Here is a 20151-nt window from a genome sequence, read left to right on the forward strand (position 1 = left end):
ATGATGCGTAAACGCATGGGAAAGGATGTGTGTTTCATTCTTCTAGCGTGTCGGCAGCGTCGAAGCCTTCCTCACAGAGACCACGATAGTATGAGACCCCTCGAATGCCTCCGCCGTTCCGCGTTCCTTGTCCTCGTCCGACCATGTTCCACATTCCTTTGTCTTTCGTCCTCGTGTGCTTTCTGTGACTGCCCACTTTTGGCCTCTGGCCTGGCCCAGCGGATGATCATTTCACGACTGAATATTACATCATCCGCCCACATATATATGTAGGCAGCTTCCACAGCTATATGCTTATTCAGTCGCTCGTGCACTGTACATGCCTCCTCTTACCTGGGTGTCCGTACTTGTGTCTGTGGACAACGAACGCATTCGATGTTCTGTGATGTCATACATCAGCTTTATGGTCTCGGATCCTTTCGGCAATACCTTGTCCCGTTACCCCATAACATGTGGCCGGACATACAGAACATGGTATGCTGTATATCAAGCTATCTCCGTTGAAACTTTTTCTGCTTTGTTTTTTCATCATATGCCATTCGCACACACACACACACATATAGGAATATATATATATATATATATATATATATATATATATATATATGTATATATATATATATATATATATATATATATATATATATATATATATATATATATATATATATTCCTATGAGTCCATGGGGAAAATGAAACACGATAAGCTCCCAAGAGCACCTTCGTGTAATAATCACATCATCAGGGGAGATACAAGAAAGAATTATAAGTCAGGTGATATACAATGAAGAGACGTAGCTAGGACTCCATTTGGTAAACACGTGATTGTTTAAGACAGACAACGAACATATAAACTTATTATGGGGACAAGAAGGGGAATTGTTTACAAATTTCTAATAAAGCCATCCAATTTGTATAGACCTTCACTAATATTAAGGTTATGATTTTTTGTGTATTTGATAATAGAAGATTCAATGATATTTCTCTTGTTACTGGAGTTAGAGATAATAACAGAGATGGCATTACTCCAGTCAATACAATGTCGTAGTTTTCAACGTGATTAAATAGGCATTTGATTCTTGTCCTGTTCATATACTATATCTATTTTGGTTAAGTCTAACAGAAAGATCCTTACCAGGCTGCCCAACAAAAAATTATCAATTTCTACATGGCACTTTATAGATGCATCCAGGAGAATTTTCTGTTGCGTTCCTGATTAAGATATTCTTTATAGTATTATTGTTGCTGAAGGCAACATTTACATTAAAGAATTTAAGCAACATGGGAAGTAAAGTAAAATCATTATCAAAAGTGCACTTGAAAAATTATCGTGTAAGTACAGACGTCTGAGCCTTAGAAGGAAAATCCTCACTTGGCCGTATTCTCTTTCCCTCCTTTTGGAAAAGTAAAAACTGTAGGGGAGGATTTCTTACCACCCATGCTCCTACCCGTTTTAGTAGCCTTGTACGAAAAGTGGGGAATACGTGGGTAGTATTCATTCTCCCATAATCCCAGGAATATATATATATATATATATATATATATATATATATATATATATATATATATATATATATATATATATACACACACACACGATTATAGTGTATATAAGAGAGCGCACTCTCATATAACACGTAACACCCTCCAACATCAAAGACTCGAACCCAGGACCTTTACAGTACAAAAGAAAACAAGCAAATATTTGATCGCTTTACTTGTTTCCTGAATTAATTTCGGCATTCGTATCCGCATCCTGTAATCATTCTTAAGGATTTAAAAATTCATGGAATTAAGGCGAGCTAAGTAGCCCCTATTATTGATCATGGCGAAGACAAGACTCATCTATGAACAAAGCAGATCATTTGACTCGGGAAAAGACGTGATAACGTGAGATTCATAATGTCAGGGCGGAATAATTCATTCTAATCACCGCGATTAAGAGGAGACTGTGCTTTGAACGCGGCAGATTTCCCCCTCACCTGAAAATATCTCAAATCTTCCTAGCGGAAGTGAAATTGAAGACATACCTTGGGTTACAACAGACCTCGCTCTGTGGTAGTGTGGTGTACAAGCGAACACGGAACTACCTCCCTTGTCAAGAGTATGGTAAAGGTCAAGTGACAACGCTACAAGCAGGGTATTCACCTTCAACGAGGCTGTACCATCGTTAACGGAAGGGAAAGAGCAGAACGTCATTGACGATCTCGCCCCCAAAAGGAGACCAAGGTACCTTCCCCTCACGTGGAGTATATAGCCTCAAAGCTACAGGGGTTGTATCGCACCCCCCATATATCACGATGATGCAATGTATTCTATCTAGTGCACATCTTTCGCCCTCCTGAATGTTCAGACCCCAATGCCTCAAGTCTTTTTCAATGTATGATAATAATAATGATAATAATAAAATAATATTAATAACAATGATAATAATAATGATGATAAGGATATGATGATAATATTGTAATGTTACAAGAACCAGTGATCATCATGCCATTATTGGTCCACTGCTAAAGGATCTTCATCCTACACTCCATCCTACAGACAACGATACTCCTCAAGTCTGTCCATTCCTTTCCCATAACCCCTCCTTCCTATCCTACATCCCTTCCTTCTTTCCCATATACCTCCACTCCCTTTCCTGTCTCTACCTATCTTCCTTTTCTTTATCTCTCCAGCCCGTCTACTATCTCCTAACTCGTTCACTTTACGTATCTCCTCACTTTATTTATTCGCTTTATCTCTCTTTATTTCCAACTACCTTAAGTATCCTTTGCTTCTTCGTCTTACTTTGTTCCCCTAATGAATATCCACCTCTCTCTCTCTCTCTCTCTCTCTCTCTCTCTCTCTCTCTCTCTCTCTCTCTCTCTCTCTCTCTCTCTCTCTCTCTCTCTCTCTCTCTCTCTCTCTCTCTTCTTCCACTACCCCTCTTCCTCCTCCTCCCGCCATCGCCCCTACCCGACACACAACCCCTCCATTAACGCACGCTGTGCACACACTCCACGCCCCGTGTCGTGTCTCGCCCTCATTCTTAATGGAACCCGAAAATAAAAAGCATATCGTCAACACTTTTGAGACTGCATAAATTCTCTTCCTTATAGAATCTATGACATAAGCCAACCAACCAATTCCTCTCTACAATGTCACTGACAATATATTTATCGCTGCTTTACATGACTTCACTCAAATTCAACACCTCTTTTATTCACGAGTATTTCAATAAGTTTGAAAAAAACTGAAGCATGAAAAAGGTTATTTTTTTTCAAGATTAGATGACTGAAACGACACATTAAAAGATTAGAGATATAATTGATTGATCATGACACATTCAAAGATAAGAGATCTGATGATTGATCCATATTCCTTGTAATCATCACTTTATCGTCATGATTTTGACCTTCATAAATCGTCCCCTTGGGTAACTCTTGTCAGGTCACGAGTGATGAGGGAACGCCTCACCATCCACTCACAACTTATAAACATAAAAGCTTCAGAGTGACGACCTAAAAGCTGTAACAGCTCAAAATTCTGAGGATACACTGTATCCAAAAGTAACACACAGAATACATATCACATTACATCAAAAGGTAAGAGAAAAATTAATCTGAATAATGCACCTATCATGGGATATAAACACTACAACGAGAGAGAGGAAAAAATATATATACGTACTTAGCATAAAAGCGTTATTTACATATGAAAACATGAGTCATATGAATAGCAGGATTATATATATACACGGACGAAGAGACAAAAAAAAAAAAGAAAACGGAGCGGACGCCTCGTCTAGAAAGATCTCTAAACCTCCAACAGCCAAAGGAAATACAAGAGAGGCTCATTGTGAACCTTCCAGGCAAGTCGCCAGAGCACGTAATAATGTTTCCAGGTGTGATGAAGCATCGCCAGCTCCAGGTTGCTCCAACCGTGAGTGGAGGAAAGCCATCTTTGGTTGAGGACTCGTGTCAGTAGGAGTACGGTCTCGTCAATGACCTTCTCACTCCAAAGGAGTCTACATTTCCCTGCTGCTGGAATAAGCGCAGCCTTCGGCTGCAGGAACCTCCAGAAAGAGGCCGGTGGTAACACCAGGAATCTCTCGTAGAAAATGGCTCTCGGGTAGCCATAGATAAATGGCCATGAACTTCTAAGAAAAAGAGGAGAAAATGCTCAATACTTCGACCCCTTGGGGCATTACACTGCATCTAACGTTAAGCAATTAGACAGAATGATACTTCCGTTACCACCATTACTGTGGCATAAAGATAAAAGTAACTTGAAGAAAATTACGTTTGCAAATGTATGTAACAACATCTCTGCTTTGCAAGGACCATAAGGTGGAAGGCCTACATTGTTTCGATCTTTATCTACAACACGGTGGGGTCCTTACAGCCGTGAGAGAGGGATGATTCAATTATTTGGCCGATAATTACTTTTATTTTCTTATCTATGGTTCCTTCTTATAGCCTAGCCTCAAGGGTCAGGGCTATGGTGAATCGCGTTAAGTTTATGGAGGCGAAGATCTGAGGAATAATTTTTTAAAGTATGTTGAACAGTGATTTGATCTGAGATTTGCTTAAGCTCTGTTCTTCAAGTTAAACTACTATTGCTACTACTACCACGACTGTTGCTACCAAAATGTCTAAACGTTAGCGTTAAGTTCTGTACTACAAATTTAGATGAAAATCCCATGCAAAGTGAACTAGATAATAGACCACTTCGCACAGCAAATCTTTAGAGTGGTGTGTAATATTTATGGATTAGATTTAGGATGATAATGCCATAACTCTTGTATTTTCAGGTTGCAAGGCTTATATAATGTCAAAGCTGATTTAAATCACCCCATAGAACTTGGAATTCGGAGACCAAACTGATTGTTATTTTTAATGATCGAACTGCCTTGTTTGGAATGTTGTTCAACTACCCATCTGTAATTGTTCAATTACGAGTAATTGTCAGTGGGTACTGGTAGTCAGGGGGTCGCGTGAAGGGGTTAATTGATGGCAAAGTGGATTTATCTTTGTGTGTGTGTGTGTGTGTGTGTTGTAGGGCCTTTAAAACTTCGTAGATTCAAGGGAACGACAGGTCACCATCCTCGAAGAACAACCCGACAATAGTTCTTGCCTGATTCAGTTACCCATCTTATCGACCAGCTCCTAAGAGAGGATGAACAGCTGAGTTGACTGTGGACACACTTACCTCTACCAGAATTCGAACTTTTCCACTCGACCCCGTAAGCACTATGAATACGTCACGGCCCGCAACCGCTACATCATAGAGGTCCACAATGAGGTAGAAAGAAAGAAAAAAGAAAAAAAAATAGGTCACATGACATGGATGTTGTGTGAAAACGACCCAAAATACTGCAGAATGAGCGGATCACTTATCCTCATTTAACCTCTTCATCCTCGTAGCATAGTCGCCCAAATCATCCAATTTCATATCCGGGACATCAGTTCGAATTTTATACCATTGCCTCCCCGCGCACCGTGGTAGACTGGAGCCAGAGTATGCACGAAGGATTTTCAATTTTATCAGCGCCCTGACACACGAACCAAACCGCGTCTCTCAGTAAGGCAACGACCCAGTGGCAGGGTAAGCTCTGAAAATGAAGGCTTCAGGTTGTTAAAAGATAGTACGATCGAAATATATATATATATATTCATACTATTCGCCATTTCCCGCGTTAGCAAGGTTGTGTTAAGAACAGAGGACTGAGCCTTTGAGGGAATATCCTCACTTGGCCCCCTCCTCTGTTCCTTCATTAGGAAAACTAGAAATGAGAGGGAAGGATTTCCAGCCCCCCGCTCCCTTCCCTTTTAGTCGCCTTCTACGACACTCAGGGAATATATATATATATATATATATATATATATATATATATATATATATATATATATATATATATATATATTCGTAAACCTGAATTTGTACATGAGGTCACCATCCATCCAAGAAAAAGATATGCGTCAGCTAACCTGAGATGGAACATGGACATCAAGAGAGGCTGCAGTGCGATAAAATGTCAATAAACATCACGAATCATGCCGCGTTATTTGTACTGATGTGTCCTCCACCTCCTGCATGCGCTTTCTGAGTGCGTCTTTTTACTGCCGTCTGGGTTATATATGTCACGCAAGATCTTTTTCCCGGGAGATACTAAATATATTTTCTTTTGTCTTTTTTTTATGACCCCTGGATGAGTCGTAATATCCTCTGGCTTACGGAGATACCAAGCTGAACACGTCTGTAGACAACGCAGGATGTCAAATCAACGTCACTAGAGAGATGAATAAAAATTTCCTACGTCTGGCATCGTGACGACACAGGGGGACGTGTGGCTAAGGCTCACAGTTTCAGGCGTTTCTGAAGACATCAGTCATTTCTGGTGTTGCTTTATCGATAAGTCTCTACGGAAAAGACGATTAAGATTATGAAGACAATCTCTGGCATCAGATAGACACAGTTATACAGATACAAAGTATATAACGCTGCAGAGAATTGACATATTTTTCTTTACGAGAGAGAGAGAGAGAGAGAGTGACTGAGAGATATCTGGCAACGAGCACACTGGTGCAGAGGCCCAGTTGCCCATCAACATTACGGGAAGAGAATAACTGCTGTTGGTGGGTCAGGGTACATCTGCTCCCGGGGTGATAAAAGGCGCTGTTTCCCTCTGGATCACTGAGGAGAATATCAGGTAGCACTGTACGCTGGCCAGACATGACGTTCTGAGACCTTTTTTTTGTCATTAATATCTTAAAAGTTGCTTTTGTTAAATGTTAAATGATGTTATTGACTAGTGTTCTGATATATATATATATATATATATATATATATATATATATATATATATATTTCTTCGTCTGTTTCCTTGCGCTACCTCGCAAACGCGGGAGACAGCGACAAAGCAAAATAAATAAAGATGATAAATATATATATATATATATATCAAATCATTCTAAGATCATGGAAGGTTTTTATGATATCAAGCTCTTTTTAATCTTTTTAAGACTTGAATCGTCTGATTCTACTCGTATTCATAAATAGAAACTATTGGGCAGACGTTTTACCTCGGCTGAGGCGAAGTAGCTTTTCGTCTTCAACGGAATTGTTAACATAAGGAACGATTTGCAAAGTCGAGCGGTTGAAAGCAGTAATACATATACGTTGAAGACCAGACCTATTGACTATTCCGATTCAAGCCCAAGAGTAACATTATTTACGTCTCCTTAGTCACACTGAGAGTCTGGTAGTTATTCTCCTTGAATTATCTGTATGCTTTTTATCATGACCACACTAATCTATGAGTTTCTGATACCTTCCACTATATCAGTCTCAGAAGGACCCAATGGTTCTTATGCTATTTGAATTTTTCTTTGTGCATATATGATGCATAGTTACATGACCTGTCTTATAGACAGAAACAGCGACCAGAAAGAGAGACCAGATGAACATAAGTAGACCGATAGACAAACAGACATTGAGATGGATAGAAAGGTTGAAAGAGAGAGATAGATCGTGGACACAAATACACTATAACCTAAATTCTCCCTCAGCCTCACACCACGTTGCTACCCTCAATCTTTATTTGCTCCTCCTCTTATCCTATTACCCAGTCTTTGCTCCCACTGGCGACCTTTCCCTCGAGTGTGTAATGCTCTCGTTTCTCCTCCCTCCTCATTTTGGAATTTCGTGGAGACGTGAACCATCCTTAGCTATTGGAATGTTAATAAAAGTTTGTTTACCCAGTTTTTCTTCAGTGCGTCCTCTCTGTCCTGCAAATAAAAGACAACTCCCTTTTATTAGTCACTTGTCATTTCATGTGTGGCAGGGTGGCGACGGGAATGAATAAAGGCAGCAAGTATGAATTATGTACATGTGTATATATGTATGTGTGTGTATATATATGTATACGTTGAAATGTTTAAGTATGTATATATGTGTGTGGACGTGTATGTATATGAATGTGTATGTGGGTTGGTTAGGCTATTCTCTTGTTTGTTTCCTTGCGCTACCTCGCTAATGCAGGAGACAGCGACAAAGTATAATAGATGAATAGAATAAAACGTGTATATATATATATATATATATATATATATATATATATATATATATATATATATATATATATATATATATATATATATATATACCGTGGCCTCAGTATTAGGTGGAAGATAACTCTATTTATCTCCTCCTACCCGTTCAGAACATATTTCATATCGTTCGTTTACGTCACATTCATTCGACTCTCTCTCTCTCTCTCTCTCTCTCTCTCTCTCTCTGGGTTAGTGAATCCCTGGGGCTCATTCAACGGGCTGTTGAATCTTACTCCTCGTGGCAAATATTGAAACTATGAGTTGGGCATTCGAATTCCTTGTGCAGTGGCTTACGCATTCTCGAGGTTCGAACTTGTTAAGTCTTCGGATGGCTTCGGTTAGAGTTCGATACTTCCTGAACCACAGAGAAAATCTCAGAGTATTGATATTTGACTATCTCGACTCGGGATTCGAATCTCCATTGAATATCTTTGTCTGATGATAAGATGTGTTAACTCTGGTGATAATTCTCTTTTTTGGTGTTTGAATCCCCATACTTTATGACCGACTCCCTCCACTTTCCGCAAATTGAGATCAAACTACGCTACTCCAGAGGATGATTCATCCCGCTATATTACTATTGTTGAGTTCTATTCTGCTTCAGTAATCTGATAGTTGTAATCAGCTTCATAACTCCAATGGAGCTCTATACTGCTCCATTACTGCAATGGAGTTCTGTATTACTCCATTACTGCAATGGAGTTCTGTATTACTCCATTACTGGAATGGAGTTCTGTACTGCTCCAGCACCACAATGGAGTTCTATCCTACTCTAATGCTACAGTGGAGTTCTATTCTGCTCCATTACTACAATGGAGTTCTATCCTCCTTCATTAACCCTTACGTACTTTTAACCTTTTTGCCATGAATATCCCCTACCTCTCCATCCTTCTTAGTCTTCCTTCACATCTACGTTTTTCCACTTATTTTTTCTCTTATTCTAATCCCTCCCCACCAACCTCCTGCTCCTCCTCCTCCGCAAAGCCTATCTCATCTGCCAGACTGCGTTACAATTCGTCTGGCGATTAAGAGAGATTAGTACTAAAGCCTAGGGAAACTTGCAGACTCGTTCCAAGATATTCGCACAGAATGGTGTAGGTTCTTGGCGGAACCCCTCCTCACCCACCCTAGGGTCTTTAGGGATGAGAAGTTTAAGGTAGTGGAGCACATTCATCCCGCTGGTGTAGTTCCTCTATTCATCAGTCCTTGATGAGAGGCGCTGTTCATCTCCCTCATGGTGTGTGTGTGTGTGTGTGTGTGTGTGTGAGCTAACTTGCGTGGATCTTTTCATGGTAGAGATGTTGGTCCGTCGATCATGATTTACTGGAGACCATAGTGCTCTCTCTCTCTCTCTCTCTCTCTCTCTCTCTCTCTCTCTCTCTCTCTCTCTCTCTCTCTCTCTCCCCCTCTCATACAGCCATTTATCTACACACACACCACACACACACACATGCGCACACACTCACACATATATATATATATATTATCATTATTATTATATCATACTTTGTCGCTGTTTCCCGCGTCAGCGAGGTAGCGCAAAGGAACAATAATATGCGTGATCTCCTATTTCCTGATAACCACGAGGAAAATTAAAACACTAGTTCCGAATGTACTTACGTGTATTACATTTTCACAAGGGACGTAGAAACATATATCAATTTCCTCTCCCTTGATGATGCAGTAAATAAAGTGCACTCGTGACACTGCGTCTCATTTAACCTGGTGGATATCAGCATATATATACATATATATATATATATATATATATATATATATATATATATATATATATATATATATTTCAGCTGTAAGGGATGACCGAAGTGTCCATAGCAGCTGTTAAGCCAGCCTCTATGTCTAAATCTAGCTGTCAGTTCTCTTAATTTTTCTAATCACAGACACAGCTGGATGCCTCTCAGAGCCTTGTATTGGTAACAGTGTTCCAGCTGGTCTTCTTCAGCACCATCTCCTTCCTCCTCACCACCGCTAGAGCACCACAGTGCTGGTCTAAACCAGATACTGTACCAGTTTTGTGTTATGTTCTGTTCACTGTTTTACCCTAAAGGCTCTCTACAGACGTCAATCAACTGTCATATTGATGTAACTAAATTGCTACCTATTAGTTAGTGTTAGATGTGTTTTAATGGATTTATAAAAGTAGAAATTCTGTGTCTGTTTTCCATGAAAAAGTCTCTCCTGTGTATGTTCTTGATACGTATATTGGTAAGAAATAGCATTGTTTTCGACGTAGTTTTGATCAAGGTGTGTGAACTCTTACATAAAGCTGATGGAGTCATGGTGTTCACAACCATAGAGTCTGCCAAGAGGGAGGTGGATTCCATGTGTGAAATTTTGCTTAACAAAATATCTTGCCTTGTCTCACATTTCCTATATTTCCTTTTGTCTTTTATTCACATGTCATTCATAATTCTTGTGTTGCTCTAAGTTCTTCATTATCATCATCATTTCTTATCAGTATGGTCTACGTGACCGTAGCCTTATCTCTCGTGTCTTATCAGTATCTGAGATGACTTTCTTGTTATTCTCATTTATCTTCCAGTCATCTGATGAGGCACCTATATCAACTTTTCCAGACGTCTCTCGCCCCTTCATCACAACATGTTCGTCCCTTCATCACAAGATATACCTGTCCCTTCATCACTATATATATATATATTCGTCCCTTCATCACAACATATTCGTCCCTTCATCACTATATATATTCGTCCCTTCATCACTTTACTTCCTATTCCTGCTGCTATTGTCTTGTTTTATGTCTACTCTTTCTCTCTTCTTCCTTCCTTCTTCCCAAACGACTGTCACGTCTCATCATCGCTCGTTCTCTCTCTTTCTCACCCTCACCCCAGCGACGTGGGTGAGACGGCCATTTGAGGATGACGACGACCTACAACCTCCGGAGGGCAAGATCTACCTGTCGGATTTCCAGGTGGAGAAGTTCACCTATTACTTCACCGACGTCTTCGACCACAACAAGGACCGGGTCATCACCATCGAGGACATACACGCCCTTAACGAGGTAAGTCTAGGGATAGAGAGGGTTATGGGAGCAGTAAGGTGTTTGGGGAGGGTGGTGGTGGTGGTTGGGGAGTTGAGGGGACCAGTAGTAGAATGTTTTCAACAGGTCTCTACTACGATGGTAGATCAAGCGAGCTTTTGATATATCAGGTAAGTGTTTGAACGTGAAAGATCATCTTTCGGAATTGGACAGTGAAGTGGGTGGGTTTCGGATGTGGGTGAATGGAAGGGGAGATGTTGTGGAGTGATAGTGTAGTGGGTTCTGGAAGTAGGGGATTGTAGGGCAGATGTTGTGGAGTGATACGATACTTAAAGTGGATGGGTGGGTGGGTTCGTCCTGGCTAGGCTGGGAGGGAGGTGAGGCAATGCGATAGATTGAGTCTACGAAGGAGTTTTGGAAAATGGATCATCCATGTTGCGTCGTAAAGTGATTTCATCGAAATAGGTCAACCTACGCACGTGTGAAATAAGTCCACGTAAAAGTATTTAGAATCAAATGCCCTCTGACATTTCGAAGTTTAAAACTTTTAACTTAATTAAGAGTAACTGATATTTTTTGAGTCGTCCCTGAGGTCACCCGTTTTCTGTTACATATGATCTAGTCATTTTCTAGCTTAAAATTGATACTATCTAAAGAAATCGTGATGTTAAAGTGCTTTTATCATATTGATAAATCTGATTATATTAAGAAGATATTTGCATTTTTTTTTTTTATCTAATTTCAAATCCGTTTGGTTCCTCTTCCTGTACACTGTGATTCTTTTGGAAACCATTACGTGAAGTTAAGAGTAAATCTTTCCCCTTTCGTGGCAACATCTGTATTAGAATGGGAAGAGTCTGTATTGTGCAACGAGGTAAAGAAATGCGCAAAGATATCGTCTTATGGAATGACATCAAAAAGGAAGTTTTGTGTAGTTTTTATATGCATATGTCAACTACTACTTGATTTTATATGCATATGTAAACTACTACTTCTTGATTTTATATGCATATGTAATCTACTTCTTGATTTTAAAGAAATCGCAAAGATATCGTCTTGTGAAATGACGTCAAAAAGGAAGTTTTGGGTAGTTTTTATATGCATATCTAAACTACATCTTGATTTTATATACATATGTAAAACACATTTTCTTGATTTGTTATTTTTCCTCATCGGTTTTGATAGATAATTGGCAAATCACCACGACTGTAAGCATTCAAAACGTAAGGGCAAGGTAGATGAACCAACGCACGAAAACAGGGCGAAATACATCAGCGAACAACTGTACGTCAGTTCCCGATAACCTCAACGTCTCACACGAAAAAAATTTCCAACTCTTGCTAATATTTGTTGTCACAAGAGGCGAACAACACTTTGTCAGAACTGCTGCCTTCCCAACAACGAGTCCTTATGAATTTCTAGCATCGCTGCTTACAGGAATATACCAGGATATGTGTGTGTGTGTGTATATATATTTCTCCTCGTGCCTAAAGGCATTGAGCAAACGCAAATAGAATTCTTGAGGAAGATTATTTCACGACACAAACATTGGCTGTTCAGGGGGTTGAATAGAGAGATTACGTCTAGAGAGAAAGGAAGGAAGGAAGGAAAGAAGGAGGGAAGGCGGATGAGGACGAAGGGGAAGTTAAGGACAAAGGGGAATGAGGACAATGGGGCCTCTGTATATATAGTTAGTTATGCAACCTCAGGATCGAACTCGACGTTGGAGTGCGGTCAAATGGGTTCCTTTGCAAGCGGGAAAGTCCTTCATGATGCTGTGCTCCTTTACGCTAACGTGAATACAACCTCGTCGAAGGTAATGTGTTCAGTGCGGTGTTATCACATTCAAATAGCGTTGGGGAACACTGTCTATCCTATCTATCTATCTATATATATATATATATATATATATATATATATATATATATATATATATATAGATCTTTTTTCTTTTTTTTCATACATATTCGCCATTTCCCGCGTTCGAAGTAACGTTAAGAAGAGAGGACTGAGCCTTAGAAGTGAGTGTCCTCACTTGGCCCCCTTCTCTGTTCCTTCTTTTGGAAAATTAGATAATCGAGAAGGGAGGATTTCCGGTCCCCCCCGCTCCCTTCCCTTTTAGTCGCCTCCTACGACACGCATGGAATACGTGGGGAGTATTCTTTCTCCCGTATCTTGTGTGTGGTTGTTAATGTGGTATTACGGTGTTGCGATGCAATTCTGAGGTCTGCTTACGAAGGGACATTCGAGTTTTGGCTTGCTAGAGGTAATGAAAGGTCGGGTAGGAAGAGACTGAAGAGGATTGGAGACAAAACCTCTTCCTTGGGCAACTCCATCAGAAAGTATAAGTGTTTTAGAGATGTGACCATTGTGAGTGTCTCTGCCATGGGAGCGGGTTATAATTATGGCCAGCTACTATGCTATGGGGGTGGGTTATAAGTATGGCCAGCTAGTACTATGCCATGGGGATGGGTTATAAGTATGGCCAGCTATTATGCCATGGGTGGGTTTATAAGTATGGCCAGCTACTATCCCATGGGAGCGGGTTATAAGTATGACCAGCTACTATTCTTCGTTGTTGTGGAGGGTGGTGTCAAGTATCACTTGTGTGAGGGTGCGTCGGGGGGACAGTGTCAAATGTTTTGTTGATATCTATTGCCACTAGTACTGTGCGGGAAGGGGTCTGTGGTTGGTTAGAACCATCTAAGATATGTTGTGAAGTCAGTGTGTAGTGGCTAAATGGCTAGGTCTAAGTCTGTGCTGTGTGGATGAGATTCAGAATGGCTTTTCATTTTGTTATGGGTCAGTTTTCCACAAAGTATGGATACTGAGGTTATAAGTGATAAAGAGCATTAGGAGAAAGGGTGAGTTGGATAGTTTAGAGGTTCATAGGAATAATATTGTGTTATGGAGCCAGGAGTGATGGATGATATCTGTAAGTGCTTGAATTGCAAATGGCCCAAGGTCTTTTTCGTCTGAAAGTGTAATATGTTGTCAGGTTCTGTAGCGGAAAAGTTCTTTTACTATTTCAATTGCACTGTTCTTATATCAGTGGGAGTAAAGGATGCGTGGGAAGTTTGTTCCGGCATAGATCTTATGTAGCTGTTCTATGATTTTCCAATGTAGATGTGAGGTTGGTGTGTGGATGACTTTTGAGTAATGTCTTATGAGTATGATTCTGTGGTCTTCGGGAGAAGGGTTGTCTGTGGATCGAAGTCAGAAGTCCTTCATTCCTCGGAGCTGGACAGGTAGAGTAAGTGTATATCTTCTTTGACGTGCGCCAGAGTCGGTTGCTGTGGGTGGGTCTTGCGCTCCTCTTTCTCTTCGGGAAGGAGTACTAGTTTTCAATTTGTCTTTCAGTAATTAGGTGAGCGATGGTGTTATTTAGAGTTTGGCTTTGTTATCTAATTTCTGTTGATAATTCTCGAGTGTGTCTGAGCTGGCTTCTTGTGGTGAGAAGTTTGGGCTTTGTATGCATGTGTGTCCTAGTGGTATGTGCGCATTTTGGTGGCTCGGTTTGAGATGTTGGTGAAGTCAGAGGCAGCATGTCTTCCATGCAATAGGTGAAGGATGGCCAGTTTGTGTTACTCGCTTCAATAGATGTATGTATATCTATCAATGTATCTATCTATATATACATGTGTGTATATATATATATATATATATATATATATATATATATATATATATATATATATATATATATATATATATTGAATCTCTCTTGCTACCGGTCTGTGACGCACAAAGGGTAAAAAGACAACCATTTAGCAATAACCTGACTGTTGCACCAATGGAAGTAAAACTCTCATGTTTTCCCAGAAACCTAATCCCATGAAGAGCAGTGTGTCATAAAATCAAAGTTAGAAACACGTTATAAAGAGTTACTATAAAGAAAAATTATATATATATATATATATATATATATATATATATATATATATATATATATATATATATATATATATATATATAGATAGATATATATATATAGATAGATAGATAGATAACTTAAGTGGTGAGGAATCTCTCACTCTAGCTATTCCAGCGTCCCTTACGATTCCCATTCCCATTCCCATTGATTCTTCCACAGCTGACACCAACACGATGGATTGTGCCCTCGAAAGGTTTTTTGTTGGTACCCAACAGCCTTTAGGGATTCTTGTTTTTTTTCTAGGCTAGACGAAAGGCCCCCAGCCCCTGGCTAGCTGGGGGTAAGGTATCCTGGGGGGGCCGCCGTGGCGTGAGGGTTCTGGTGGTCCTCTACCATTAAAACACGGGACATGTGTTCGCTGTCTTCTGCCGGGTAGATTTGGAGATCTTGCCATCCACATATATGACTGCGTTAATAGACATGCCTATGTGTGCTTACTATCCACATATATGACTGCGTTAATAGACATGGCTATGTGTGCTTACTATCCACATATATGACTGCGTTAATAGACATGGCTATGTGTGCTTACTATCCACATATGTGACTGCGTCAATGGACATGACTATGTGTGCTTACTGTTGACATATGTGACTGCGTTAATAGACATGGCTGTGTGTGCTTACCATCCACATATATGACTACGTTCATAGACGTGCTATGTGTGCTTACTATCCACATATATGACTGCGTAAATGGACATGGCTGTGTGTGCTTACTATCCACATATATGACTGCGTTCATAGACGGGCTATGTGTGTTTACTATCCACATATATGACTGCGTTCATAGACGGGCTATGTGTGTTTACTATCCACATATATGACTGCGTAAATGGACATGACTGTTTGTGTTTACCATCCACATATATGACTGCGTTAATAGACATGGCTATGTGTGTTTACTATGCACATATATGACTGCGTAAATGGACATGACTGTTTGCTTACCATCCACATATATGACTGCGTTAATAGACATGGCTATGAGAGTTGAGAGAACGTGACCAGGTGTTCGTAAACAGCCTATTGGAAAAACTCGTATCACTTGATCGACCATGAGGAACGTCGAATAGCAAGGAGGATGGCAAAGGGGGGTGTATGAAGCTCATGGATAAAGCAATGTATTGATAATGTTACCCCAAACGAAAGCATTATACGAGTGACCCATGAATGATAATGATTCATTTGAAAACATTGTGTTATAAAGCATCAATAAGTTCCTTGTCAGCTAGAAAGTAGATGATGTGGTCATCTATTTCTACAATAGGTTTGTGGTACGTACCTCTCTTGACCAATGACTGAGACTCTTTGCTATCGAAAGCAACTTTAAAATCAAATAGGATTTGTTTAATGATAAACTTGAGAGACAGAATGTTACATAGGTTGAAATTTGTTCTAAATAGAATCGTCTCATGAATCGTACAACAGATGAATACACATCACAAATCCTCGAGGAAAGAAAACAAAAAAAAAAAAGGATCCTATGTAAAATTCTCGTTTTCTACACAAAAATTCTCGTTTTCTACACAAGGGGGTATACTGGTAAAGCAAGAGGGGGCCACGTACGTGTGTACATAAGGTGAACCAGTCAGGAGGCGCCTCAAACGTAGTTACACTGACGGGTTGCTTTGTCTGGAGGGAACAGAGTGATCTGGTTTATACCCCGGTCAGCGTGATGCACGGAGGCCTGCGATGGGGGTAACTTGGCGCTGTGGTAATAGAATTGGCCTTTACCGTCGACCTGACCATGATGCGAAGTTCACCTGGTGTGTGTGTGTTTACCTCTTGCTTATCCTTCTCGTCACGTCTTTGCTTCCGGCGTGCCTCCCCCCTGGGTGTGACACCACCCACTCTCCTCCTCACCCTTGGTACGTGCTGCCTCACCCCTATTCTTTCTCTTACCCCTCCAGAGTCTACTTTCCACACCCCTACAGTTGTATGTCACTAGCAGTTACCTCTATACACACCCCCCCACACACACAGACCCCAAACTTCTCCTCATGGAACCACGAGTTCAAATGACCTTAAAGCCTTATTTTTACTCTCTATTTCTTGCTCTCTATACTTATACATTTAAGTAATACTGAAAGGCTATTGTTTATAAGTACCACTGGCGATGAGCTAAACTGTTGATAAAAAGTCGACAAGTCAGTGTTAGTCTTCGTGGTGTGTAACTGGGCATGATGTCTTGTGTATATTTGGCGTCCTCTTGTAAGTTCGCTGTTGGTCTTTTTTCCTCATATCACCTCGTAAAAACATTATATATACGTATATACATATATATTATCATTATCCTTTGACGCTGTCTCTCGCGTTAACGAGGTACATACACATGTATGTACATAAACGCCCACGCAGGCACATATACATACCTATACATTTCAACGTATGCATACATATACATACTCACATATACATATATACACATGTACATATTCATACATGCTGCCTTCATTCGTTCCTGCCGCCACCCGCTACACATGAAATGACAACCCCCTCCCACCGCATGCGCGCGAGGTAGCGCCAGGAAAAGACAACAAAGGCCACATTCGTTCACACTCAGTCTCTAGCTGTCATTTGTAAAGCACCAAATATATATATATTCGCCATTTCCCGCGGATTAAATTGCAAAGATGATTTTAGCGTATCATGCGTACATAAGTAAGTGAAACGCGGGTTGACATGTCCGTAGACTTTCACAGAATCTTACTTCGAATGGAAAATTGGTGTGACAAGATACTCGTGTAATATTGCGTTCAACACACGTCATGTCTCTCATCAACTGTTTTCTTTTAGTAACTAAGTTGTAAGTTCTCATTTTTCTTCTGATTAACAGTTCCCTTTTTTCTTTCTTGCTCTGTAAATCTGTATCACTGATAACAATCCTCACCGAATGGTTATTTTTATCTAAATACTCTATTTCCCGTTTTCCACAACTTTTCAGTTTTCTTCCACTCCTCCGATATTTTCTTCTCCCACTATCTCACATCTGATTCATTAAAATCATTCCCTTTCTCTCATGGTTCTTTATTCATCTAGCTTCGTCGGTCCTTCTCTACCAGAGAGAATAATCCAACTATTATTGATCTATGGGATTTTTTTTCTGAGTAATGCCAAAACTTCGAAGTTTTCTCCCGTCTTTCCTTAATCTTTATAAGAGGGTATGGTGTTGATCTGTGCTATGGGAGTCTGTGGGTTTCGATCATCATGCTCACCATCACCTGTACTTAGAGCCTCTATGATGACGCTCTTATGTAGGATCCCACACTGTATCATGTACGTTGGAGACGTTCCGTTGTTTTTTCGTCAGTTATATTCGTCTGATGACTTAGTATATAGATTCCAGTACGATATCCTTAACATTCTTCTCTCTCTTATCTCTCTCTCTCTCTCTCTCTCTCTCTCTCTCTCTCTCTCTCTCTCTCTCTCTCTCTCTCTCTCTCTCTCTCTCTCTCCAGTCACGAAACCCGCTGATGAGCAAGAGGGTTTTACTGCCGGCACTGAAGATTGTTCCCCCACGTTTTTACGCGTCACAGTTCAGTAATAAAAAAGAAAATAAAAATTCCGAAGAGCGCCATCGAAGTGTCCTTCCGTAATGTCGCAAAAACGTGCCGTCACCTCAACGTAACGTAACGTGCCGTAACTGAGACATAAAGTCATTGGGTAAAATGATCTCGATTGCCAATGGGATGAGAGCCACAACTACTTCGTTTTCAATACATTCAGGAATTTTGAGATGATTTTATTCATTTCCTTCCTATGACGGATATTACGCTCCTGAGGGAGACTGGTTTATCTTTTTACGTAGAGAGTGTCATCTAGTGAACACCTCCTCCTCCTCCTCCTCCTATTCGTGTACCGAGTGTGGATCTCAATGGTTCTTCTCCAGATCCAGACAATAGGGTAAACCCCCCTTTTGCTGCCCGTAATTCTTATTCCATTCTAAGAAGTCTCCCTAGAGTAGCTAGTCATAAAGAAGATCCATACAAGACTTCAAACTATGTGTCTTTGGTTACTCTTCTTTCCTCTGATGATGACGTCCCAACTGTGGTTCTGTAGTGATGGTCCTATTCGTAGACGTGGTGAGAGGGTGAGGGTAATATCTGTAGCAACCATACCTTCCATCCACCTTCTTGTTGAAGGTGTAAATGAAACAGTGGCATCGAGATGTCGCACATATTTGATCTTTTTATCGGTCTTTGTAGGTTAGTGTGTCTGGTTCGCGCTCACAAGGTAATGAGATTAAATGAGTACAACTGAACTGAAACAGTAATAAGCCATTGGGGGTCATAACGAGGCTGTTTGATAGTGGAAGAGAACAGAAACTTATGCAGTATTGTGGTAGGCGTAAAGATACTATAAACTGTAAAACTTGTAAGCTTATCATATAACTAGATAGATGCAGATAATGTCAGTCGTAGATTTGGAGCGAAGTATTCATCACGTTCTATGTTTAAACGTATTTATGATAATGTTTTCAACTGCTCTGATTGATACATCATTCCTTATGTTAACAATCCTTTTGAGAAAAAAAAGTACTTCAACTCATTCGAAGTACAAAATTTGCCCATGAGCTTATACCCACTGCTATGGGTGAGATCAGACGAATCTCTCCTTAACCCGTTAGATCGAGAATACTTGAGCACTTTGATATTTTTGAATACCTTTAGTCTATTACCTCTCAACCTTCTCTCTTCTAAGCAGTATAGATATGATTCATTAAATCGGTTCTTATAAGATTTGCTTCTAAGGCCGGGAATCAACTCGGCAGTCCGCCTCTGTCTTTGTACTTTCTCTTTTCTAACTATGTCTTCCCTCAAATAGGATGACCAAACTCAAACACGACATTCAACACTAAGGGACGCACCAGTGAACTGTAAAGAGTGAGGATAATATCCCGAGAATTTAATTCGAAAGTCCAAGAATTTTATTCACTCATTTTTTATTGTTTCTGTTCATACTTGCTTAGGTTTGGGTCACCAGAGATAATTATACCTAAGTGCAATTCCTCAATGACCTTTCATGGCTAACCAGAATTCAGGTAGTAGAATGCTTTTTACATTTTTACTCCCGATATGTAAAACATTACACTTATTTGTG

The 20151-nt window shown here is 40.1% G+C and overlaps 1 protein-coding gene across 2 annotated transcripts in view; it reads left to right on the plus strand.

Moving 5' to 3' along the window:
* Positions 1-20151, plus strand: part of LOC139760324 (uncharacterized) — a 525168-nt gene that overhangs the window by 399836 nt on the left and 105181 nt on the right. For both annotated transcript variants that reach the window (XM_071683337.1, XM_071683346.1), the window contains one exon: positions 10967-11136. In XM_071683337.1, coding sequence (XP_071539438.1) covers positions 10967-11136 — 170 coding nt within the window. The remainder of the gene's footprint in view (positions 1-10966; positions 11137-20151) is intronic.

Source organism: Panulirus ornatus, chromosome 3 (assembly GCF_036320965.1).
Source record: "Panulirus ornatus isolate Po-2019 chromosome 3, ASM3632096v1, whole genome shotgun sequence".
NCBI classification, from domain to species: domain Eukaryota; kingdom Metazoa; phylum Arthropoda; class Malacostraca; order Decapoda; family Palinuridae; genus Panulirus; species Panulirus ornatus.